The sequence below is a fragment of the Brugia malayi genome (genome assembly GCF_000002995.4).
Source record: "Brugia malayi strain FR3 genome assembly, contig: Bm_v4_Chr3_scaffold_001, whole genome shotgun sequence".
NCBI classification, from domain to species: Eukaryota; Metazoa; Nematoda; class Chromadorea; order Rhabditida; family Onchocercidae; genus Brugia; species Brugia malayi.
Genome location: NW_025062477.1, coordinates 186,144 through 212,044, shown reverse-complemented (window position 1 = coordinate 212,044; position 25,901 = coordinate 186,144). Strand labels below are relative to the sequence as shown.

Sequence of the window (25,901 nt, the reverse complement as noted above, 5' to 3'; positions counted from 1 at the left end):
CTAAAATGTTTGGCCTTCCTAATTTCCTATCAAAATTTCATCTATACCATATTGTAAACAAGTAAACAAATGAAATACTAACTTGTTGATTAAGTTACAGGTTAATATGTAAGTGCTGGAAAGTAAGAAATAGAACCTTTGGAGAATTTTTTTCTTTCGGAAATGCGAGTTTCAAATTAAATAAGATATTTGCTTGTGTTCTTGAATTAAATTTGAGAATGACTGCAACCTGTATCACACAGGTTCATACCAATTTATATACTATTTCAATGCAAAATACCTGTGCGTTTTTTTTTTTTTTTTTTGTCGCAGCGATAAAAAAAATGAGCGATGAGAGTGAAAGAAGGAAGCAAGAAAATCTGCTAATGATACTATGCGAATTTCAAATTTCAAATTAGAAATTTCCATAACTCAAGAAAAACTTTTGATTTCCTCCAGCCACTGAATTGAAAATGAACAGAGCAAAAAAAAAGATTAACATTTAAAATTATAATTTCGTTATTTAACCAATCCTAAGCTTTATTTCTAGTTTATGTCTTTATTTCTGCGATGATATTAAAACTTTCAGCTGACCTCTCGGCTGACCTCTCGTGATATAATATTATTGTCTCGAAAGTGCATAAGTGTTTTTTTTCCACGATGAATTGCACAACAGAATTAGTTTTTGCAAATATAATACATTTATATAAAGAATGAATGAATGAGAAAGAATTTAGTTACATATAACATTTTTGCATTATGAGAATTTCACATGGAAGTGCTTCTCAAACATGGACCGTCTATGCTGTTGGCTAGGTAGACGACGTCTTGATGACCCTCGTGATCGCCATTTGGTGACATTCTTCAGAGTGTTGAAGATTGGAGGAGCACTGAAGTCGACAGCGTACTCTTCCTGGGGTACCTCTTCAATTAGCAATGGCGAATTTCCGCACTCCTCAAGTGATGAAAGATCTTCTATCGATGCTACTGGTGCTATTGGTGGTAATTCTTGGATGAGTTTTTCTCTGAAGCAAATTCCTTTTAATTGTTTATTTTAATTAATCAAAGCATATAACTATTTACTATTCATATTCATATTGTTAAAAGACAATAGCTATTTTCCCAAAAACAATTTTTTTTTTTTAATTTGTTTTTTGTCAAATTTGTTCTTTGTTTTTGAGAGAGAGAGAGATTTGTTTTTGATTAAAATATGCCAAAAAAAGAAATGTAAAGATAGTACTTTTCGCTATCCAAAAATTCCAATTGTTCCACAAATAATTGTCGAGCAGTCTCGAGATGCTGCTCATTAGACGTGTGTATTTCTTTTTTCACTGAATCTTTGTGCTCATCAATTAGTCGCAAATTCTCAACGATCTGCAAAAAAAAAATACTTGTGTAGTCTTCAAAATAAGAGCTATTAAATGGACAAAACATCAAAGACATCTAACATACCAGGACATTTAAATTCTATTAGCAATAGATACCTTTTCACTAGCAGTTTCAAGTGAAACAATTTCTGTTAACGTTGAGCGGAATTGTCGCAATTTTTCTTCGATTAACGCTTGTACACAAATAGCCTGTCTTTCAACATCTCGTAGTTGATCTTGCGCACGTAACGTTTGATTAGTACGCAAAATGCATGGTGCAAAAATAAGTGCCAGATTTGCAGCACTCATTTTGTTCACTGATTCCTAAAAATAGTTTGTTAGGATAGGTAACTTTTACATTTAAGGTAACAAATACTGCGGTGCTTGTGGATAGCCAAGATAGACTTACATTTTAAAATATTAATGAAAATTATATGGGAATGTGGCATTGAAGGTTAAAATGGTATTAAAATTTAACAATGTCAAACATGTACTGCTTAATTTAATCATAGTATAATTTCTGATATTAGAGTTTAAAATTATTTGATCATAGCTTTTAGAAAAATTTTATCTCTTTGTAAACATAACTCTCATCAATTAATGGAAGATTAGGAATTGAAAAATGTAATTAGATGAAGTCTAATATTCAGAAAGTAATTAACCTAGGTATAAGATAGTTAAGTCTTCCAATCACGTCACAATAAGGAATGATGGTAAATCGCATACTAACAAATTTGCCTACAAAGAAGTTGACACTATGAAGTTTTGAAAACAAATTTGAAAAATGAAGTTTCAAGTTTGAAAAAGTTAAAAGGAAATTAGTTATAACTTTTATTATTCCTCCCTATCCTATAAAATAGATAAAGACTTATAAGTTCTTTAACTTATGCTTATATTACTTATTTTTCACTTATATATATATTTTTAGTTTTTTTACTTATATTACTTATTTTTTACTTACTTCTTTACTTATAAGGAAAGGTTACTTATCAGGTAACTAATATTTACTTACCTGATTAGCAACACGTGCCAAATGGTACAGCAACCGTTCCAAAACGCTTCTATTACATTTTGGTAGCAATTCTACTATTACAGTCAAACATCTTACTCGTTCAGTACTATCTTGCACCTCTAAATTAGTTGATAATTAATTTATGAAATTTTACATGGAAGTGATAAAATTATTGCTCTAGAATAGCTATACATATAAAAAATGGTTTTTTCTTTTTTTTTTACCTGAGGCATTCAAGAAATTCTCGTAGAGATCGTAAGTGATAAGAGGCTCCGGGAGCTCACGGAAAAATGACTTCACTAAAGTTGTTATAACGTGCGTGGGGACGTCGTCAAACGATAATATTTCGAATTCTGAAAAATCCATTTCTTTACAGTAAAATTTAGTTATTATATCCTTTTGTTCTTTCCATCTCATCATATTTGAGATATGATGATGATGATGATATGACCTAAAGCACTAAATGTTAAACGATGAAAAACGGAAAAGCACTGAAAAGCATCTGACCTTCTTGAAATTTGATATACCATAAAAATTTTATGGTACAAAATATGCAATCAGAAATACACTACCTGCATTTTATAGCACAAAATATGCAATCAGAAATACACTACCTGCATTTTATAGCACAAAATATGCAATCAGAAATACACTACCTGCATTTTCAATTTCTCGACGTGCATTACGCACTTGTCCAATTGCTGCACTTTTCCTATAAATTCCTTCAACGAAAAGAGCTTTCAATTCAATAGCCATAAATAATTTATCGATGACAATTGGAACTGATTCTTGATCATCCACAAGACTGCTCAAATTTGCACCAAAAAATCGTCCACCAGATTGTAAATTCTATGAATCTCTAGCATTATAATTCTATCTTTTTCATTTCTTTTGTTGTGCTTTCAATAATTTTATAATGCCTTAACTTACTTACTCATTCTGTTTGGCTTTAAGATGGATAGCCTAACTACTAACTATTACTTAGTGGGACACAAAAATTGGACAAATGGGAAAGGTGCGTAAAAACCAGTTTAAATGAACAAATGGGAAAGGTACGTAAAAACCAGTTTAAATGAACAAATGGGAAAGGTACGTAAAAAACCAGTTTAAATGAACAAATGGGAAAGGTACGTAAAAACCAGTTTAAATGAACAAATGGGAAAGGTACGTAAAAACCAGTTTAAATGAACAAATGGGAAAGGTACGTAAAAACCAGTTTAAATGAACAAATGGGAAAGGTACGTAAAAACCAGTTTAAATGAACAAATGGGAAAGGTACGTAAAAACCAGTTTAAATGAACAAATGGGAAAGGTACGTAAAAAACCACGCAAAAACGAAAATTCCGCTGAAGCAAGAAGTTAGAATGTGGAAGTGAAAGAAAGAAATGAATAATTTCTGAGGCATAAGTTAATTCTAATTTTGCTTCTTTTATAATTTTGGATCGTTTTATTCGGACTACAATTTCATTTCATTTTTTTTTTTCGGTTCCATTTTATCCATTTCGATCTACCATTTTCCATCGAAGAATCAACGAAAACTTAGCAAATGGAAATTTTGAAAGCAAAAATGAAAAATTAAATTAATTAAATTACTTACTGCTTGCTGTAAAGATTGCGTACAACTTGTTGTAATCTTTGTATGACATTTCTTGTGACAACTTATGCGACATGCTTTACAAATGAAAATTTTCTCAGCATGCCACATAAACAAATTGCACACTTCACAATACGTTGGTACGTGAACGTATTCTAATTTAAATCGATGACCATTATAAACCTAAAATCAATAATTTAACTGTTTTTTTTTTCATCTTTTTTTTTATTGGTCATAATGTAGATTTTTCCTATCCTATCAAATCTCTTAATTTAAGCACTTGAAATTTTAAGGTTAAAATTTTTATATAATCAAAATTAAAAGAAATTAACAACAATAACTCACCACCGTTGCATCCGATTTTCTTCTTTTTTTGCGAACATTCTGCAATGGAAGATAAATTAGTGATCAAATGAAATTAAATCGATTTTTTTTTTTATATTAAACAAATAAACAATAAAAGAAAACGATGATTAATTACCATGCAAATGAATGAACACAGCAGATGAAGCGTTAAATGTAGCAATACCATAACTTCTTGTTTTCATTTTTCACTCAAAAGTAAACTTTGCGATATTAATTTTCAAGAATGCTCGTTGAGTAATCTTTCCTCATTCATTAGTCTTTCAAGTAATATTGAGTGAATTGTTAGTTAAGTAATTCTATTAGATTCATCTTGAGTTCGCTCAAATGATACCTGTTTTCTATATGAGGTAAAGAATACAAGCAGATCAATTAAAAATAAGTAATAATTAGTTCAGATAAACTGCATTTCATCTATTCTCGAGATGTTATTGAGAATAAGATTAATGCGACATGCACACTGAGATACTCTTCGGAAGTATTTTGCACAGAAATTTTCGAAAAAAGCTGCGATTGAATAGATCGGTGCAAACGGTGTATTCCAGAATATTCCGAGAGTGCTGCAATGACAAATGAAAGCATTAAGCACAGGTGCGTGTCAATTTGATTGGGAGCACTCATTATCTCGAGAATGCATGCTTGTCATTTAGAGTAAAACTGTTTTGTGTCACCACCTCAAGGACATTCGATTTTTTACTCGATTTCTTATTTTTTGTTTGCTCATGAAGGAATTCATTCAGAAAACCACGAAACGCGTTTACGCCAAGTGTAGTAGGGAATGTTACCTGTAATGTTGATGAATTCATAAAGGTGTTTATGAGAGAGGAAGACAAAAAAGGCAATAGCAAATTTGTTTATATGATTGACTGGATATTTCGAATCAATGAATCCCAGTTTTTTTTTTTTTTTTTTAAAAAAAACTTTCCGATTCTAGGATATGAAGTAATCATTAACAAATAAACGGAAAGAACGATAGTGAAATGTTCGATAAAAAAAAAAAACGAAAATTAATATAATTTATTATGCTGCCAATTTGTTTCAATGGCTTATCACAATTTCGATAATTCGAAATCGATAATTAGTATGCGAAATATATTTCAATAATTAGTATGCGAAATATATTTCAACCACGAAGGGAAATTTTTTCAATATCTAATGATTTTAACAATGGTAGTAGGAATTTTGATGTTTATTATATACCTGTTCCTGGGCTGAAACTTTGGTCAGTGAACCTTCAAAAATAGTGATAAGATCATGATACTTTAGCATCGTTCTGTTTTCCTGAAAAGAAAAGCCTATGAAAATAACAGATCATAAAGAATGGTTTTTATAAATGTAAATTTCTTGCTTTGTAGTCAAATTCCGATAATTAAATGCCAAATTATGTGGTAGCAGAAATAAAACAAAAATAATTTTATCACTATGAATTTCTGCAAAAAATTTATGAAAAAAAAAGTTGTTTACTTTAAAAATTTAACTAAAATTTGAATTTTAATCTTTTTAATTTAATCTCTCAAATATCATCCCCAAGTGAAAGGTTACTGCTTCTTTTGTGAATTATTTATTCGCCCAAATTCCTTATTTTCAGTCACTTTTCCAATCCAGTTCTTCCGGAAGTATATTCAAGAATGGCTTATCATAGCTTAAAGTAAACATATTTAAGAATATCAGTTTACTTATCCAACTATTCTAAACAAAGTGAGCAAAAGAATTTGAAATCAAAATAATTTTCGTTAACACAGGCAAAAGTAAGCCGAGCTGAAATTAGGATAAAGTTAAAAGTTTTGGAATGATTATAGATTTATCATTATCAACTTTATGGCACCTACACCGACTACCGCTTCATAGCCAATAATTTCCATATGGAATTCCTTGAAAGCTTTCTTGAAAATTGCATCTATTTGTGTGTCCCTCTTTTTCTTATTATTCTCCAATTTCATCAATTTTTTGAAGATAAATACATTGAAATGTCTCAGATCATCGTCACTTTCAATAATCATATCGCTTGGATCAGTCTGAAATTTCCTTAATTAACAAAACCAGAAAACAACCTGATCACTCTTCTACAGTCTCATTTCTTACCTGACTGACAAAGCTATCTCTCTAAGCGGTATTCATCAACAGCAAAAATAACTTTTATAACTTAGATGTACTAAGATACTTTCAATTTCGACTATGGTTCATTGACTTTCTGCTTGTGTTATTTTTGCAAGTTTCAAAGAAGAAACCGGATGTATCATAGTTTATGCATTTCATGAAAAATTTATTTGCAGACAATGATTTTGATTGATTCTACCTGTTGTTTAGTTTTATGCAAACTGAAGGATTTGGCTGGATGAAGGACGAGTGGTGCAAATGATTGCTTCGGTGACAAAGACGATCTGAAAGTAAGTCAACAAATCTAAAACCAGCGAAATTCTTTGCATCCATCAAATTTAGTGAATGATAATAAGACAATTCACGTGAGTAACCTCTAATCTTTGATCTCTAAATGATAACATATCAGAAATGTCCTCAATTCATATTCCGGTTTCTGCTCAATATTTAATGATAACCAGCATTTTATTCACTTAATATTATCCAGTCAAAATATAGCTAATAGCACTGCATGTTTGAAGCTATCCAAAGTTTGCTTTGTCTTAATTCCAGCATTGTCCTTTACTGGCCAAGATCATATTGCCAAGAGAGAAAGAGATATCTACCATCAAACATTAAGGAACTTCGAATTGATTTAGATGAAAGACGTGTGTCAACTTCAAAAGCTTGAAAATTTCTTCACTTTATTTCCCATTCCTTCTTTGGCGGCGTATCATCCGGACGAAGTGAACGGATTACCGCTTGACAAGGAATATTGGACGCGAATGAAGAGCACTCTTTGTGGAATGACAGTTTACACTCTACAATTGATACTTACACTAACACTGTTGTTTAACTTTAATTCACAAATTAACAAGTGTAAAATCTTTCAAATTTTGACTTAAATTTCCAAATTTTAGCATAATATGACAATTGATTTGAACTTAAGAATAAACATTCGGTTTAATTCATTCAATGAAATATTTTAATTGCTTTAATTAGAGTATAGAGAGATTCTCTCTGTAATTTGTTCACATACTAATTAGAAAGTGAATCATTATTAATTGTCACTGAAATACAGTGAGAGAGTGAAAGAGAAGAGGAAATACCTGTACACTTGTTGCCCTTTATTAGTATACCGGTGAAATTTTTATTGCATAAAGCACAAATTTCATTGCGATGCAGTCGACTTAATTTTAAATTATGTTTGGTTGACACTGAGGCTGATGCTTTGATTGTTTCCATTAGAGTTGTGCTATAAAGTGAAAATGATGATGGAAAATTAGGGAAGAAGACCATCTCTCATTAATTTATAATAATTCTGTATTTTTCCTGAAAATAGGACAAGAGAATCGGAATTTATCGATTATCCAGAAAGTGAGTTATATAACATTATTTATGCCAGATATCAAATTATTTCTCGTCTAATTATCCCACATATTTGATATTTGATAATGATACAAATAGATATTTAGCACGAAATTAGCAAACCGGAATTCAAAAAGTTAGAAAAAGAATCTTTCGGATCAAAAAGAACTGCTAAGAAATGATAAATACTTACCATGCAGTAAGTGAGTCTCGACTTTCATCAATACTCAGGACACTATCACTACGTCGTGACAGAAATGCTTTCAAGTGCTTCTTGGCTCGCATAAAACCTATCTTTCTACTTTTGCTCTTACTTTCTGGGCTCTGAAACCTTATTATGAACAATGTCTATTAAGTGCCATCTGGCAAAGATGTAAAGTTGAATGATTTTCTTTGGCTGATCGTTAAAATTGTTTCTGTCGAAACTATAATAGCACACTGAAGACTCAGTTAATATTATGGCGAGGCAAAATAACTACATACAATTACTTTGAATATAATTTTAATCCCAACAAGGTATACACTATTTGAGCGCAAATGGCATTCATTCACTGCGCAAGAGGAAAGTGTATGTGATGAGAATGGTAAGAGTAAACATTTAAGCAATCAATTTATGTTTACCGAAGGTATCATATGTTCAGAAATTGAAAGTCGATCCGTTTCTGTGCTTGCAGCTCTTCGAAACATTTTCATCTATAAAATTTTGCATGAAATAGATTCAATCTTGAGTGAATTTCAGAGAAATTTAAAAAATATTAACAGCAGTAAGACGACGATGACAAAATGTAAACGTAAACAGTTGAAACGATGGTCAATTTTTGGGTAGTAACAGTGTGTCGGGAATTTTACCAAGAAAATTATATTTGTTGATTCCGCTGCGTAATTATAATAAGAAGATATGTTCACAATCTTAGGTGATTATGCCAGATATAATGGCATGAATAATGATAATGATTATCAGTTTGCTTCTTCAGCTTTTGAAATGTGTTTCTAGGCGTTAGTATTGGAATTTAAATTCCAATAGTCATTAGCAAATTGATGTATTTCTGAACATATTCGATCATAAGAGATAGAAAAACCTTTTTGGTTGTACCAGTTGATGCTGAACTTATCCTCCTTTTGAAAATTGCTGAATCTCGCGGTGCTCTGAAAAAACGAATATTTGGAAAAATAGGTAAAGTTTTATATGTTTACCACATGCATTATGCTAAGATAAAGATTAGACAATGACTGAATTATTAATTGAGTCTATTCCACACACAAAGTTACATTACTTAGCAATGCAAATGTAAAAGGTTAAAGGGCAAAGTGTTGATTCAGGCCGAAAAGCTAGCAATAATTCACTAATAGCAAGGAAAAAGAATAATGTCAATACGGATGAGATGATTGAATAGATAAGGAGTTTACTGAAACGGAAAAGAGAAAATCAGTTTGTCAACTTACTCGACAAGTTTCAGTTTTTTATCCTCCAATATAAATGTCGCATCGAGTTCCGTTTCCAGATGGACACTGAAATGAATATGGCATTCATAAGGATTGACACTACTTCGAGTTTTCCTAGAGATTTGCTTCGATTTCTAACGATCTGAGGAATGGAATCGATAGAATGTCTCACCTAGACAACGTTCAAGCACCATTATTTGACGTTAGCTTAACGTAAGACTTACGCTGCTATCGAATGTAATAATCTCTGGCTGACGTATACGCTGGGACAAAGTGAAAATTTTCTTTTTAAAGAAAATAAAAATGAATGCACCTATCGAGCTGAATCGAACTTCGAGTACTTCCAGCATCCTCCTGTCCATCTTCTTCCTCATCCAAAATGCTAACACTTGTTGATGCTATTGAGAGCTCTTCCTCATCCTCATCTGAACCCGCAAATTGCGCCAAAGATTCGGGGTCGTTCAGATTGAACGATACCAATTCCATTTTTCGCACAACCTTTGTTATTGTGAAATTTGGTGAATGTTTCTTTGGATCACTTTCTCTTCTCATTTCCTCATATCTAAAATTCATTCATTAACCACTTTAATCTTAAAACTGAACTTTGACATTCTTGACTCTCAAAATTTGACGTGACTCAGAGTGACATCAAATTTTAGACGTGAATGAATGGAGAAAAAATATTGTAGAATGATAGGATTAGTAGAATGAATTGAATTAAGACAGAAAGGAAAGGAAGTAGTACCGTTTTCTAGCATAAGCGCCACGATAATGAGCCTGTATAGCGACAATAGCGCGTCGAATTTTTTGATATCTTTGCTCCACCTTGAAACGCTTCCAGTTACGCTGAATCACCAACGCGGCATCGTATACTTCATGCAAACGATTCCTCACAATCATCCCACGAGCCGCTGCCTGGAAAATAAAACGAAATCTTATTCGAAATATTAGTCTCATAGTGAAAAGTCTAAAATGAATTTTACTGTTTATAAAATTCAAAAGTTATTCAAATCGATCAAGCTGACAATCATAAATTATTAAAGCATTTGAAAAGCTTTTATAATAAGCAAATCAATAAGTGTGTTATTAAAACAGATAATTTAAAGATATATCATTGAAATGTTTTCAATTTGAGTAATTTTAAATAACTTAAATAAGTGATAAAATTATGATGGGACAATTTGAGAAAAAAATTAAGAGAGAAGTGTGCAAGATTGAAATGACTAAATTTCGATACTTTAAGAAATGAGTCACATTTTCTCTATTCTTTTCTTTTACTGTTCATTTCTTATTAAAGTACAAGGAGATACATACCTGCATTCCAATAATACTATTGCGCAATTTGATATATTTGCGCCTTGTCATTAGAGCTTGAATGCATCTCTGCAACGTTTCGATATGCTTCATAATGACGCGATGAAGATGATCATCCAGAATTAACTTCTCAGCATCACGCATAAATACCTGAAGAACGGACGTATTCAACGTGATATATGCGTAGAACGTTAATTTAACTTTCAGAATATTAAATTTCATTTAAAACTAAGCTTGTCGTTGACAGTTCGTAGACATTAGCAAGACATTATGAGAGTGAGAAATGCTTACTTTGGTGATTCCAAATTGCACCTCGTTATTATCAATCAATGCATGTGCTGTGATAAACTCCTTAACATCTTCTGTGGTACTATCACAGCCTTTCGGTAGAAGGACTCGATACTGCTTGATGAAATCCTTTAAAAAAAATTTCAACCGAAATTTATCACATCTTTGTGTCACATTTTTATCACATCAATTTGAAATTAAAATTGAACAAAATGCATTAATATGATTAATACTTGGAACAATGCTTGTCAACCTTATATTCGATACGAACACTATAACCAGCTCGACGTATTCGCACTGTCTCGAGCATACCTGTGTAACGCAATTGTCGCAAAATAATATTGTCATCAAAATGGTTCGGAATCTGTAAATCACTAATTTACAATTCATTAAATGTTTCTTAAATGAATATTGCTTGTTCTCAAAAATTTTAATTTTACAGAAAAATATCATCTTGGCTCTGTAAAAATATTTCAACAAAATAATAGCCAAGTTTATTAACTTTTTAGCAAAATTTTTTCAGATCACCAACAAATTTTTAAGTAATAACACAATCTTGGAAGACTTTCAATGAAATACTGCTAGCTATCATCAAAATGAGCCCGGATGGATGCATATCATATTATATCAATGCTTGGCCAATAATGTGAGCAATGTTTAGGCTTGGCAACATATATTGAAAGCCTAGTCCTAAATCTAAGTTACTCATTAATTTAACGACTGGTATTGCTGAGAGAAGACCGATAACCTTTTCATTGTTAGATTTGATGCATCGGATGAAATAAGGTGTTGCCTGAGATAACGTTCTCATCAGTCGCGACAAAGAATGCTGGAATTGTTTGCCGACGGAAGACGGTTTTCCGGTGATACTTTTCTTTTCCGAAAAAGCTTTCACTGCCTAGAAAATGTAATGTAGGAGTGAGAAATTAGTTTGTGTTTTGATATTCTTCTGCTACTCATGAAAAGAAACTTTCCGAAATATCACCTGTAAGCTTTTCAAAGCGCTGTGACAGTCCTCCACCTGCACGTTTGGTTGTTTCCGAGCATGGCTGACAATTGTGGTGAAAAATGATGTGTCACAGAAGGGTGGCACCATTTCTTGACTTATTTCACCACGTAGGAAAGCATTTAGATGTGTATCCGAACTAATTCCAGTTAATATCGTCTTATTATCACGCGGTAATTTAGAATGTTCGATATTTTCTGGAAATAATTTCAAAAACGAAAATTTTACTCAATTTTCAGATCAATTGCATGCAATGAGTATTCAGTCATTTTGTCACAAAGAGAAATTTTTTTGTTTCAAATATAATCACCTCTTTTTTTTGCCAATTTTCCAGCTTGCCAGAAAGCGTTTGCTGCCCGAAAAGTTGCCCGTAATATGCCCCAACGAAATACCGCAACCGGATCATTTCCAACTAACCCTCGAACAAAAGCACTTTTGCTTTTCTTGATTGCCATTAAAACTTCTTGTCGCATCAAATCTTTGTTTTTTTCACGAAAACCCTAAAAGTATCTGGAAAATCCTAGCATAACATAAAGGATTGCAATAAATTCATTGATCTCATATACATTTCATAAAATTATTTCATTTCGTCTTCTCAATGCATTTGAATTATTAACTTTATTGGTAGATGGATGAATGAGTTCAAAAGGAGAAATTTTGAGAGTAAATAATTCTCATTTTCATACATTCCTATCATCTTTCTGTCTAAATTAATGAAATGAATTCATTTTTCTCTTTTTCAAATTATATTAACCTTAATTTGATATTTCACTTTTCCCGCATAATGGGCAACAATGAAGGCTGATTCACGTTTCTGAGGTGTTTCATAGTATTCGTTGGTTTTGAGGAAATGATTGAGCTTATCGAGCATTGACTCGTCCGTTCCGTTGTTGATATTACTTTCTTCATCAATCAATCGGAATATACCGTATGGTTTGCTCTGCAAATAAAACAACAACAACAACAATAACATTTGCAGCATTTCCTTTCACACTTCCTTCCTTCCTTCCACTCTCACTTCACTTAATAATCAGGAATGTCCGGTTGTTTCAGGTTATCTCTCTTCTCTGTACCATATTGTTCACATCAACCGGAACAGTCCGCTTATGCATATGAAATGCTTCAATCATTGAACAATCGTTTAGTTGTCATGTATTACTGATTAAAGAAATTTAATTTCCACACAACAATAAGTACTTTTGAATCGGAAATTACCAATGCGTTTTTATGGGCTTTTTTTATTATCAAAAATGAAGAAAAAAGCAAATGTAATTGTGATTTGATTGAAGATTGAAATGAAATTTAATTTTTCTGAAAATGTGTGTCTTACTTGATAATGCAATAAACAAACTTTTTTAGTAAGTAACATTTCACTGATGTAACGATGAAGAATATAGTATTGATTTTTTCTCCAAGTGAATCATAAATTGCTTTTATTGCTACTAAAATTCAATAATGTAAGCATCGAAAAAGCAAAATTAACCTGAAACAATTGGACACATTCGGTATTATCGGTATATTCGATGTTCGTCCATGTAATTCCTTCTTTGAGATATTCTTCCTGAAAAGAAAGAGTCACATCAAATGAATGTCCGGATACTATTGCGCCATTGATTTTCTGACAGTAATTCGGCGCAAACAATCTTAGATAAAAAAAAAACAAAATTACTTATGCAAAATTAGCATATAAATTTATAAACTGTACAGTAGCAAAGTGTGTAATTTACTAATTTACTTTATTTATCGGACTTGTATCATTCTTACAAGTTATCCATTCTTCTCTCCGACATATCTTTTGTGGTTTCTTTTCACATTTTCAAGTTGAATTCTGCTTGTCATTTAAGACAATTCATAGAATCACTTGTATACCTGCTCGAATTGGAAGATATGTTGGTTGAAGTAAGCTTGCAGATGCTCATTTGCATAATTGATACAGAGTTGTTCGAATGAATTCCACTTTCCACCAACATCTTCAAATCCGAAAATATCCAAAATACCTAGAAAAGCTTATTATTCTCTCTCTTTTTTTTTTTGTTAATTCATTTCTAATTAACTGATTTGATTCTACTGCGAAAAAATAATCCGACATGAAAATGTATTCAAAATTTACAACGAAATAGAAGATGAAAATTTCTGCTTTCATAAACATCTTGCTTCTAACTAAATAGCTGCATGATGATCTCTCGTCCGGAAATTCAGTTAAACTTTCAGATTCTTATGAATTAGAGTTATGAACTAACAAAATACAAAAAAGAACATCGGATACAACTATGTTCAGAAAATCAATTCCTCAATCAACAGCTAAACCAGGAAATTTTGCCACACAATGAAGTATGATTGAAGCTTTAAAATTGAGAAAGTTATAAACAGGAGAATTTCGACAAAATTCAACATTAAAGTTTTAATTTAAATTTAAACTTAAGCTTAAATACCAATATAATATCCTGTCTTTGACGTAAGTCGTTCTTTTTTCAGCAACGCTTGATTTATCCGTAATACTATCCAATAAAATAAAGCATTGTACAGGCATTTTGCCATAGCATCGCGTGTATCTTTTGCCTTAATTTTGTTATTTTTTTATAATTTATTTCATTTAAAATAAAATTACTAACCAAACGCAACAATTTATGACTTTTTGGCATTAGCAAATCAAATAAAACTGATTGATATAAATATGATTTAGACTTTAACGTCTGTACATTGCATCCGTATTTCTATCTATCACATTCGTACATTTCCGGAAGGAAATTACCATATAGTAGTAGAGTGGTTTTCAGTAAGTGAGAATTTCCGGTGCAAAGTGATATTTGAAATGTTGATGACAATTTGTAATTGCAGTGATTTCCAATGCGATGATCATATCATCTTTCTTATCAGATACACAAATCTTTGCAAATACTTACTTATCACTTACCAGTAGCTCACTCATTCTGCTGCTATCATCATCAATAGTTCATTTCGAAAATTGAAAATTCTCTAAAAATTCAAAAATGCTAACTCACCTCGCTAACACTGTACTGCGAGATGACAACATCATTTTTCATCACCGTTCGACGCATCGTCAAAGCTTGCTGCAGACTGGATGCTTTGATATGTAGCAATGTCGAAATGATAGATAGCACTTCCTCATTGCCGATGGAGACATTCTCGTCACTGTGATAGCCACTTCTCTAAATGACACTGTCTCATTGTCACAGACAGACAGGTTCAGTAACTACCTGTGGTACTACTATGTGACACATTCTTACCCGAACATACTGTATGTTTCCAAGAAGTAATACAGCTGAAATAACTGCAAACATATTTTGCTGAGATTGTTGTGAGAAGCCAACTGCATCCATAGCATATTTGAGTCGTTGATATTCGTAACATTCATTCACTCCTTCTGCCGCATAAAAGTTATTCTGAAAAATAGCAAATGAATCGGAAAAAGATTTTTGACAGGTATCAATCAATTAAATTCAATCTTTGCTATTCATTTTCAATTTAATCTTTCAACTGTCAACGATGCATGGATCTTCAATTTGAGATCAAGATTTGTTAATTTATGAATGCATAAAAGAGACAACTTGAATGAGAGAAGAAATAACTGAACAAGTGAGAAAGAAAGAAAGAAAGAAGATAAATCTGGATGATAATTTTCCTGAATCCTGAAGCTGATACTGGAAACGAAAATTCTCGATTCAAAGTTAAGAAGGAACAGTCTCCTAAACAGTCTATTCTTGCTTCCTCGAGAATTTTACTACAGCGCTCTTTTATACATGTGTCCTCACTACAGCATTCAATTCCATCCGTTTTTTTTTTCAAATCTGTTACTTGCAAGATTTTTTGCACGCATATTTTCAAATGCATGTCATGCGTGCATGCAGCAAGAATGTGTCAACTGATTGAATCATAATCCAAATGGTTTAAGGATCATAACTTTGTGATATTTCAATAATGGAAGTATAGATGGACAAAAATTATTTTCAAATCTTTCCTTCTTTTCACTTAGAACTTCTTCAATAATTTTACATCTAAAAAAGTCATAGTCTTTGACATTTCCATAGATGATAAAGCCTTTAAATTAAATTATTTTGGAAAATTATAATGTGATTTCATCATCTAAAATTCATCAAATCAATTGAAGCCATTTTTGGAAATAAATTAAAATTGTGCATGGCAAATTTTTAACCATATACATTGCATCATAACACTTTTCCGGACTAATCTTGCATACCGGAATAGAGAATTGGCATAAAAGAATGTTTTCAGATATTTAAGACATTGTTTAAGTCAAAACCGGAAAACAAGAAGATATGAAGGACTATTTTAAATGTTTCACTGAAAGCATACTTTAATACAGTTATTTACCTGATTAAGGTAGCTATATTCGGTTGGTTGCATCAAGTAATGCCTTTGTCGTTCCTCCTCGGATGCACCGTTTAATAAATAGTAAAAAACATGATAGTTCCTATGAAATATAAACATTTTAAATTTAGTCTATCTAAAGTACAAATGAAACTATAAAATTTGTCGTTTATTCATGCTTGAAAAGAGAGATAAATTATCAAAATTATAATTTAAAATGGTCGTATATTTCTCAAAAGAGCTGAAAAAAAAAAGTTTCATTGATTTAATTTTCGAAAAGTAAAAGTTCCTAAGAAAATTTTTGTAAATTTCTCAGTTGAAAGAATATTTATTTTCCACCTTTCATCAACAGCTTGTGAAATGATTCGTGACTTTTCTAGCAAGTAAATTTCAACATTTGCTCTGAAAAAAAACAAATTAAATTAATGGATCTTATAATATTAATAATATCAATTTTCTTAATGAACATTTAACTTAAGCACGGATGAATATTGCATGAGACATTTTCAAGTCTTCGTGAATATCTCATAATACTGACTCAGTGTTTCTTGCTTTGATCCTCTCCTTTGACCAATGAAGTATCATCCACCGTAATATTTTAGCTTTCTTTGAATATTAAATAAACATACCCCGAGACCATCCCATTTTCTCGATAATTCACTCGGATAAATTTTCCAAATCTGCTGCTGTTATTATTTTGCACCGTTACTGCATTTCCAAACGCCTTAAAGGTTTTCCTTTCTTTTCTTTTTTAAATTTTGATTAAAACCTGAACTACTGATATGATATAAATTTATCATGAGTTGAAGAGTAAGGAGTAATTAATCTCTGACATAAAGAATAACTAAGTAACTAATGAGGAGTATTTAGTGATAAGTTGTACTGTTTTTTTTTTTTGAAATTCAAGAAAAGATGTAGAGAAACAAACCTCAAGTACAGGTCCAGCAGAAAGTAAGGTTTGTTCAACGGTACTTCCGGTACTGGAACCTTTTTGACTGAGTGTGGTGAAATGATGTAACAGGAAATTTGTCGATTCGGTTTTCCCGGAACCTGATTCGCCACTTATTACAATGCACTGATTTTCCTTAATCCGTAACATGCTGAAGTAGGTTTTGATTCAATTTTGTGAATTGAATGACACTTAATAATATATGAAAGTGAAGGAAAACTTTCTAAATTTCAAAATCGACAACATAAATTTACGTGGCGTTGTTAGCTAAAAGTGACGTTTTGACGTGAAACATTACTTATAGATGAGGGATTAGCATGAGTATGTTGTAGCTAGCTCAATCATGGAATAAATTTGACGGATATGTTTAAATATTTTTGTAATAGTATAAGGATGATGTCTACCATAAAGAGATCACTGTTATCATCAGAGGAAAATGTTTTGCATTGTTTATTATTCCCACTAAGACTCTCAATCAAAGACAATAAATGAGTGATGCAAAGGTACCTGTGATATGTGATATTAGCAATAGCAAAAATATGTGGTGGCATACTGGAAAGTTGTCGAATTTGAGAATATAATCGAGCGTACTTTGGATTATAAATTGGAAAGAAGTTAAAAGGATTAACAGCTAGTAAAATTGGCCCTGTAATATTGAGCTGTGTGGAATGAATTAATTCATTAAGATTAACTGAAAATATGAATACTAATTTCTTAATTCAAAGTATACAGTTAAAATGCCAGGAATAAAGTCAGATGAAAAGCAAAGAAAGAGTACTGTAATGAAGAGAAGTTGAATTATTTTTTTTTTTTTAAGACTGATATATGAATTGTAAATGTAAGTTATGATGAGGCGCAAATGTCGCAACGGTGAAAGTGAAGTGGCAGTTTTGATAAGCTGAAATCCATAACATTTGCATGTGTTTTTTTTTTTTTTTCTGAGTTCTTCTAGTAACAGAGTTGTTCTTTTTGAAATGAAAGGGCGATTGTAAGTAAGAGATTTACCTATATAGGTATATATGTGTCCACTAGCAAAACGATCCTTAAGATTATCAAGTAATGTTTGTTCCGTAAGCTCCGGAAGCATACATAAATCGGGATATTCACGGTCCTAAAATCAAAATTGTGAAATTGAGACAAGAAGGCTTCATTATCTCCGCCAACTGTGTCTTCTAGAATAGACCTTTTCATTATATAAGAAACATTGTTGTACCTGAGGCTGTGTCAAGAATTTGGCCAAGAAAGAATCGATGGTACTGGATGTTTTCGTAGATCCAAAATGCACACCATCGGACAATAGCGATGAGTCTTTATGCCTAGAAATTCAAGAGTAAGAACATTGGGGAATGCCAAAAGATTTTATGTAATTTAAGTTAATGAAGTAAGTAAACTTTATGGGACTATACTTAATTTAAATGAATTCAAGCCAATTTAAATGTGACAAGGCTTAATTTCAATTCAAGCCAATTTAAGTATGACAAGGCTTAATTTTATAAAATGCAATTCATTTACTTGAACATTACTGATTTCTAAAAATCCCAACTTAGCCAAAGGTTTGCATTTCAAAACTAACAAAAATTTTTGACCGGTTCAATCAAGTAAGTGTTTCTACTCATTCTAGTCTCAAGGCTACCATTATCACTGATACAGCTGAGACAGTACCTTTCACAAAGGGAACTAAAACTACGAGAATGCTGTGCTCCTGTAAGCTACTTGGCCAAACAACTAAATGGCCAAGATTGGCCTATTACTTATCCTTATTTGATTGACTTTTACTCCAGTAATAAACACATTCGATCTTCACTTATTTTCACCTCAATACTAAGCGATTTTTCGGCGTAGCTTCGTTGCTCTCGCTGTGCATCGGTCGTGTCCACAACATTTGCACAGCTACCGGATATTCGCCCCGGTCAAGTTTCCGCTCCTTAAAGGTTTGTCCATCCAATGTACCCATAATTTCGTATAACTCGTAGTTATCAGCACACTGATGCGCCAATTCTGCAATGTGTTAGAGTAGTAATGGTGTTTAAAGTATGAGAAGCTATCAATATGATTACAGGTAATTAGATAGGATGACACGTTACCGTTAAGTTTCACGTAATGGTTAAGTAATCCATTACGCTAATAATTGAAAGCAAATACGTATCAATTTTTCTATTCTTGATGAATTTCGAATTATTTTCTCAAAATTTACCTTGTTTTTGTTGCAGAACTTTCTCAATAAGTTCTTCGGTAGTTGCCCATTTATGGAAATCAAAACTAATTCGATCTTCATAGGAATCCGGATTAAATGAATACAAATAAACAGAAACAGTTTGAAAATGTGACTCATCCGTTGAACTTGCATTTGAAACAATGGTTAATGAACGATTAGGATAAACGTTTACTGTACTGATAGAACCTAATGATGACGTCGAATCAAAGCTCATTATTGTACTGTACAGTTTGTTATTAGAGCTGATAATATCGTATCTGTAATTAGCGTCCTCTACAGACAATGTAATGTCCGGTTTGTAGGTATCTCTGCGTGACGGAAGAAATGAACGATACGATGGTGTAAAATTAAATCAGTTAGAAAAAAAAGTTAGGTTGAAATTTGCCGAAATTTAGCAAGAACAAAAATTTCAATTAAAATTCTTAAAAGTTTCAGCAATTTAATATTCTAAAATCTAAAATAGCCATTAAGCGCCTAACTTTTCAACGCATTAAAACGAATAACTAACTTAATATTATTGTTGTAGGCTTTGTACAATCTATTAGTACAAAAGAGTTTAACCTTAATCGATAAGTTTAATCTTAATTAAAAATTCAGATTTAATGCTAAAAATCATACTCGAAGATAAAAAGAACCGAACGTTTCACTAGCCCAATCCAAGTATTTTTGCAAAAGTTCATTTCCTGGATGATTAAATTTGATTTTTATCAGAAATAAAATTTAATTAAATTAATTCTTATGCGGAAAGTAATAAAAGAATATGCGGGAAAAAGAAAGGAATTTTAGTAGGAGAAAAAAAAAAAAAAAGAGTACAGGTGTGGAAGTGGTGGGAGAGAGAGGAAGAATAATGCATCAGTTTGACACAAATAAACAAGATGAAATGGATGCAGGCTCCACTTCGATCTCTGAGGAAAGGATCAGGAAGCAGGGTGAAGTGCTTGAAACCAGTTGTTTTGAATTTCAATTTTTATATACTTTCTAAAGTGATGCTGATCATCACTCATCAAATCAGTATAACTAAATTCCAGAAATACTGCTAGATGGTAGCAGTATCAAAATGTAGTATGCATATGGTATTGATACGTCTTCCACGTTAATAATACAATGCATTGGCGTAAATACGCATCAGGCATTCACGTCGTAATCTTACGAAATAATAAGCATCAGGTAAATATATGCATATTTGGAGACAGAATGATAGTTCGATGCTTTTGAGGCATTCACAATATCATAAGTACTTTCTCAGTAATCAGAATAATTTGATAGAATTCCTGCAAATAAATTACGATTAGTTTTTGATATTAGGAAGGATGATAAGAATAATCATCAAAATAAAGTGATAAGAATGATGGTAGATAGGAACGGCTGTAAGGGAAGAGAATTATAATAGTTGAGGAGGTGAATGATTTTCAAATCTCTGACATGCAGAATAGAATGAATAACAAGGCTATTTGATGTTTGGCTGATTGATGATGGTTATGGTTGATGATAATGATAACGATAATTATGATAGTAATAGTGATGACGATGATGATGGCTATGGTTAATGATGATAATGATTATGGCTATGATTAATGATGATGATGATGATGGCTGTGATTAATGATGATAATGATTATGGCTATGATTAATGATGATGATGATGATGATGGCTATAGTTAATGATAATGATGATGATGGCTATAGTTAATGATGATGATGATGATAACGATAAAATGATCGTGAACGTGATAGTAAGGCAAATTTAACAATCCATTAAATGTTCCGAAAATTTCAGCATTCTGAGCCAGTGATCACTGTCGTAGTGAATATCTCTCAACTTGCTTACATCTGAAGTCAGCTGTTCATGTCGGCTTTAGACTTAGGAGTGCAGTGCTGCCCTGCATTATTTCCTTCTTCCTCTCACTTTACAAATGACAAATTCGAATTTTGTTTGTCTTAGAACATTAACTTACTCATGCATGTTCCAACCAAAAATTTCTAAAGGAAATAGGAGACAGTGCTGAAATGTAATGTTTATTATGTAACATTAATACACAGTACTATCGCCATAGAATTGCTATTTCAGTTTAAATTCGAGCTTCAACTTTTTCCAAGTATTGCTCATAAGCAATAGCAATATTCACTACTTTTCTCGAATATTAAAGTATTGAAAAATAACAAAAAAGGGATATAAGTGATGAAGTGTGGCGCTTTAGTCGTAGCTCATTTCTTGATGCAATTTAAAATCACCGCCCATGAAACATTTGACTGCAAGCAAAAAACAAAAAACAAACAAACAAATGGGGTGGACCAAACTAAAAAAAAAAAAAAGAAAAACACAATTAAGCTTCGTTTCGTATTTGAGGGAATAATGTCGAGAAAATAGCACTGTTAGAAGTAAGGCAAGACAGATTTGAAAGTGATATTGCTTGAGAGTTTCCTTGAAATTTAATCATTTAACTAAATAGGTTTACATTAACCTATTTTGATGCAATTTAATTAACTCAACCGTAATTATCGAAAAAAAAAAAAAAACGTTGCGTTGATTGTGTTTATGAAGAAATTTTGGTAAAGGAAAAAAAAATGAAAATAAAAAAGTAAAAGAAATGAAGTAGGAAAAGGAAGTAAATTCATCTGACATAAGAAGCAGACAGATGACAGAAAGATAGTATTGGTTCTGTAGTAATCTGTAAAAAGTAACCTGCGATACTGAGACCAACCGACCCAGCTATCCCAGTCCAGCCCAGCTTATGCCATCCCAGCCCAGCCCATACAAGCCTAGCCTAGCCCATGCCATGTGGTTCAGTTGCAGATGTTCCGCTTAAATCAAAGAACGTGCTTGCAGAGAGATATTTATGTTTATATGTCTATACGCTAGTTGTGTAAACATATGATGTTGCTCTTTTCAGTGTTATTTCACTTTTCCTTTTGTCACACATTTCAGGCATTTCAATGAATCAATCATTGGTCCACGCAACGTGAATCAATCATTGGTCCACGCAACGTGAATCAATCATTGGTCCACGCAACGTGAAGTGAATTCTCGTACGTTTCAGTGTACAAAGATATAAAATGGTGTTATATTTATCGTAAGATCATTCAAAAATTTCACTTTAGTATGAAAATTTTTGTGCAAAAGTTCACTTAGTTTTGGCTCATTTTTTCATTAACTTTTCTTTCGAGTACCAATAATAATAACAAATTCCTTTCAGAGTTTTAAATTTTCTTCGCCTTTCTTTTCTTTTCTTTTTTTTTAGGCTATCCATTTCTTTACATGATCAAAGCTGTTTTGCAAGAAAAAAACTAAAAAAAAAAAAGAAAAAGTAGATTTCAGTCAGTCTGATAGAAAGATATGGCATTATTAAATTTGCACTAATCATTCTTAGGTTTGTATTAAATTAAGACTTCTTCGAATGCTATGGATTATTTAGTTGTTACAGATGATGTTTACATTTCAATAAAATGTTGGAGCTCTTCGAAAAATGATTCTTGAGGAATAAATTAAACAAATTAAGATTAAAGAGAATTAAACAAAAAAATTATTTGCCATTATAAGCTATATTTGAATCATTTTTTTCAAACAGCTAAGACAAATTTTGGAAATTATTGCAACAGTCTAACTTTGCTTTTAATTCTGAATTTAATCAATTTTTCAATTTTAAATTGAAGCGATATCGGCACATCCGGAATTCTTCTTGAAAAAAATGTACAGTGGCATGGAAGTATCGTAATATCTTTACGGTTTTCAGCGTTTTTCTTTTTTCACAATTTCATTGCTAACTTAACATCACTCAATTTTTCGCACTCTTCCATCATGATTGGCTGGCTGGTAGATAGATAAGCTAGCAATGAAAGAACGATTCAATTTCCAAACACTTTGTAATTCGCCGGATTTAGTCGGAAAAATTGATAAATAATTCATTTTTAACCATTATCAAAGTCTCGTTGCATTATAAAAACATAATTTATCATTGTTATGTGACAATCCGGTTGCCACATTATTTATAATCCGGTTGTCACATTATTGACAGTCCGGTTGTCACATTATTAACATTTCGTTATTGGTAATTGTTGCATCTAAATTGAAGTGACAAATACCCATTTAAATTAGATGCGGATTAAATTAAACTGCATTAGACATGAAGTTTTATACAATTAACCGAATCAAGCATTCGAATATTACGGTTTGACTTTTTGGTACTTCAAATAATTTTTAAAAATCCATGTTTAAAAAATTAAGCCTTTTTCTCTTTACTCAATTCGAAATTATTTATTTGCTATTGTAAATTGCAGAAACAGCTCCATTTACTGGTGCAAACTGCAGGATGCAGTAAGACTTAGCAAATTGCAGGCTCATATCTGCTAGATGTGATTATGTTGATCATTGAACTTGGTTGTGATAAGTACTTTGAACTATAAAGTACACAAATAATAAAATCAGTACTTCCACTTATTTGGACACTTTTCTGGCTCATCTTTGGAAGGGTAAAATTGACAGATATAAGTGATTTGAATTTCAATGTTTTTTTTTAAAAAAAAAAAGTTAAATAATTGAAAAGGATTTATTGGATAGTTAGAATGAAGTATCATAGCTTCCAGTTTTAAATGATGGAAAATTAATTCTGGTGCTTATTAATGGATAAGTAAAGGAGATAAAACTTTAAGGTAGCTAAGATATTTCAGGATGAGCAGAGAGAAGAGAAGAATGAAATCATTTCTGAAAATTTTCCAAATGATAAAATAGAAATAATGCTCAGCATACATCACCATTAGATTTAATTGAATTTCAAAAAAAAAAAAAAAATGCGTTTCTTGGAATCATTTTTTATTTTTTATTTTTTTTGTTGCAAGAAGATAACTTGGAGTTGATTATTTGGAAATAAAATATTCTCAGTGATTTTTTCCATTTTTTAACAAAGTTTTTTTTTTTTTTTCTTTTTCTTCATGGCTTCAAAAAAAAAAAAAAATTGAATAAACTGGTGATTAGAGTGAAATAATTCATTTTATTGTTGTTTAGAAGGAAAGCATTTCAGAAAGGAAACATTTTTTTTTTTTTTTTCAGAATTATTGCAATTTGTTAATTGTTCCTCAATTTTTTTTTTTATAAAAGTATAACTGAATTATTTGAAATAAAGAATAATTTTTTCTTTTTTGCATCACATTATTTAAACTAGTATTATTCAGTTCAGATTTAGCGTTTGAATGGATCAATTTTAGCTAAGAAACTGATTTATTTAACTGATTTAGCTGAATCGATGAGTCAATGTATCTTACTTATAGACAATAACCTCTACTAGTTACTTAATCTTACTTAATTAGATAATGAAGTTTGTGTTTGCTTTTTAGCAATAAGTAATGCCAATATCAATGACAACAAAATTTGTGGAAAAGTTGAATTTCAAGACTGTTTGGTTTGATTGACTGATTAACTAAATGAATAGATGGTTACGTTTTGATGGCGCAGTACTCTCCGACCACTTACGACCACGTACGTATCCGTGTGCCTATTCACCGTTAGCTAAGCATTAACGTTCTTCTCTAGCACTTTTTGACGATTTATCCACCTGATTGTGCCATTCTATAAGAAAACAATTAATTTAAATGGCTAACATTAACTCACCTCCACATCGACTCTATTCGCTATGTACAAATTACGCTTATCATATTGCAATCCGGATTCATGATTTCCTGATGAGCATAATGATAAACGGAAAAATATAAAATTATTTCCACACAATTTTAAACTCATTGAAAACTATAAACTGATATCATTTCAGTTATAAATCAATTGATTTATTTAAAGTCAAGTATGAATTTTGCAGTTTCTTTTTTTTTTTTCTGCTTCCAAAGAGCAGAAAAATTGTTCTTTGCTGCAAACAAAGTTTTTAGCTTTTCTTTCAAAGGGTCAAATGCACATCCTAGAAAATACTATTTCAAATATTTTTTAAAAAATTGCTGTTTTACAATGAATATAAATAAAGTTTCTTTTTTCGATTATTTCTTACAAAAACTTCCGAAAGATGAAAATTCAACTTAAATGTTTTCATTTTATTGTGAATGTTTCAAATTTCGTTTTTTTTTTTTTTTTTTCCTTTTTTTCATTGTATTTTATTTCATTCCGATATTGAATACATATTATCGGTCACTTCGATACTCCAAAAAATGAAAGATAGACCTTCTTTTTAAAAAAAAAAAAAAAAGAAAAAGAAACCCATTTTTTTGACTTGAATTTATTAGAAAATATTCATCTCAAGTTGAATGCACAACCATATTTAATTTATACGTCAGAAGAATGCTAAAAGCTTTTGCCATAAATAATAGTATGCATATGGACGAAGGATGATGGATGTATCTTGTAATTCCCTTATGACTTGCTAAATGTTGAAAATTTAACGCAAATTAAATTATACGATGTTGGATAAATTGTGCGTATGTTATGCTTCAAAGAGCGCATCGATTCATTTTGAGTATCACAGAAGCGCAATTTTCCATCAATTCATTTCATATTCAATAAATCATTATTATTTCATTAATAAGATCCAAACATCACTGTACTAACCTGACACATTCCTTTTTATTTGCAAAATTCATTCTG

The 25,901-nt window shown here is 31.3% G+C and overlaps 1 protein-coding gene across 1 annotated transcript; it reads right to left on the bottom strand.

The window, feature by feature from the left end:
• Positions 1 to 736: 736 nt before the first annotated feature.
• Positions 737 to 19,538, bottom strand: Bma-hum-7 (Heavy chain, unconventional myosin protein 7, putative; the record flags this gene model as incomplete). Its single annotated transcript, XM_043079563.1, has 41 exons — positions 737 to 1,004; positions 1,220 to 1,353; positions 1,464 to 1,670; positions 2,359 to 2,477; positions 2,583 to 2,711; positions 3,015 to 3,207; positions 3,956 to 4,135; positions 4,298 to 4,336; positions 4,990 to 5,100; positions 5,516 to 5,596; positions 6,145 to 6,330; positions 6,612 to 6,696; positions 7,095 to 7,212; positions 7,501 to 7,646; positions 7,953 to 8,083; positions 8,381 to 8,452; positions 8,839 to 8,905; positions 9,203 to 9,268; positions 9,516 to 9,764; positions 9,948 to 10,117; positions 10,517 to 10,666; positions 10,808 to 10,933; positions 11,058 to 11,168; positions 11,553 to 11,702; positions 11,790 to 12,007; positions 12,121 to 12,310; positions 12,565 to 12,750; positions 13,294 to 13,371; positions 13,680 to 13,807; positions 14,243 to 14,369; positions 14,813 to 14,980; positions 15,059 to 15,214; positions 16,164 to 16,263; positions 16,500 to 16,562; positions 16,790 to 16,884; positions 17,089 to 17,260; positions 17,617 to 17,755; positions 18,115 to 18,220; positions 18,323 to 18,425; positions 18,924 to 19,107; positions 19,304 to 19,538. 41 exons carry the CDS (start codon positions 19,536 to 19,538, stop codon positions 737 to 739), a joined length of 5,736 nt encoding a protein of 1,911 aa, XP_042935497.1.
• Positions 19,539 to 25,901: the final 6,363 nt, after the last annotated feature.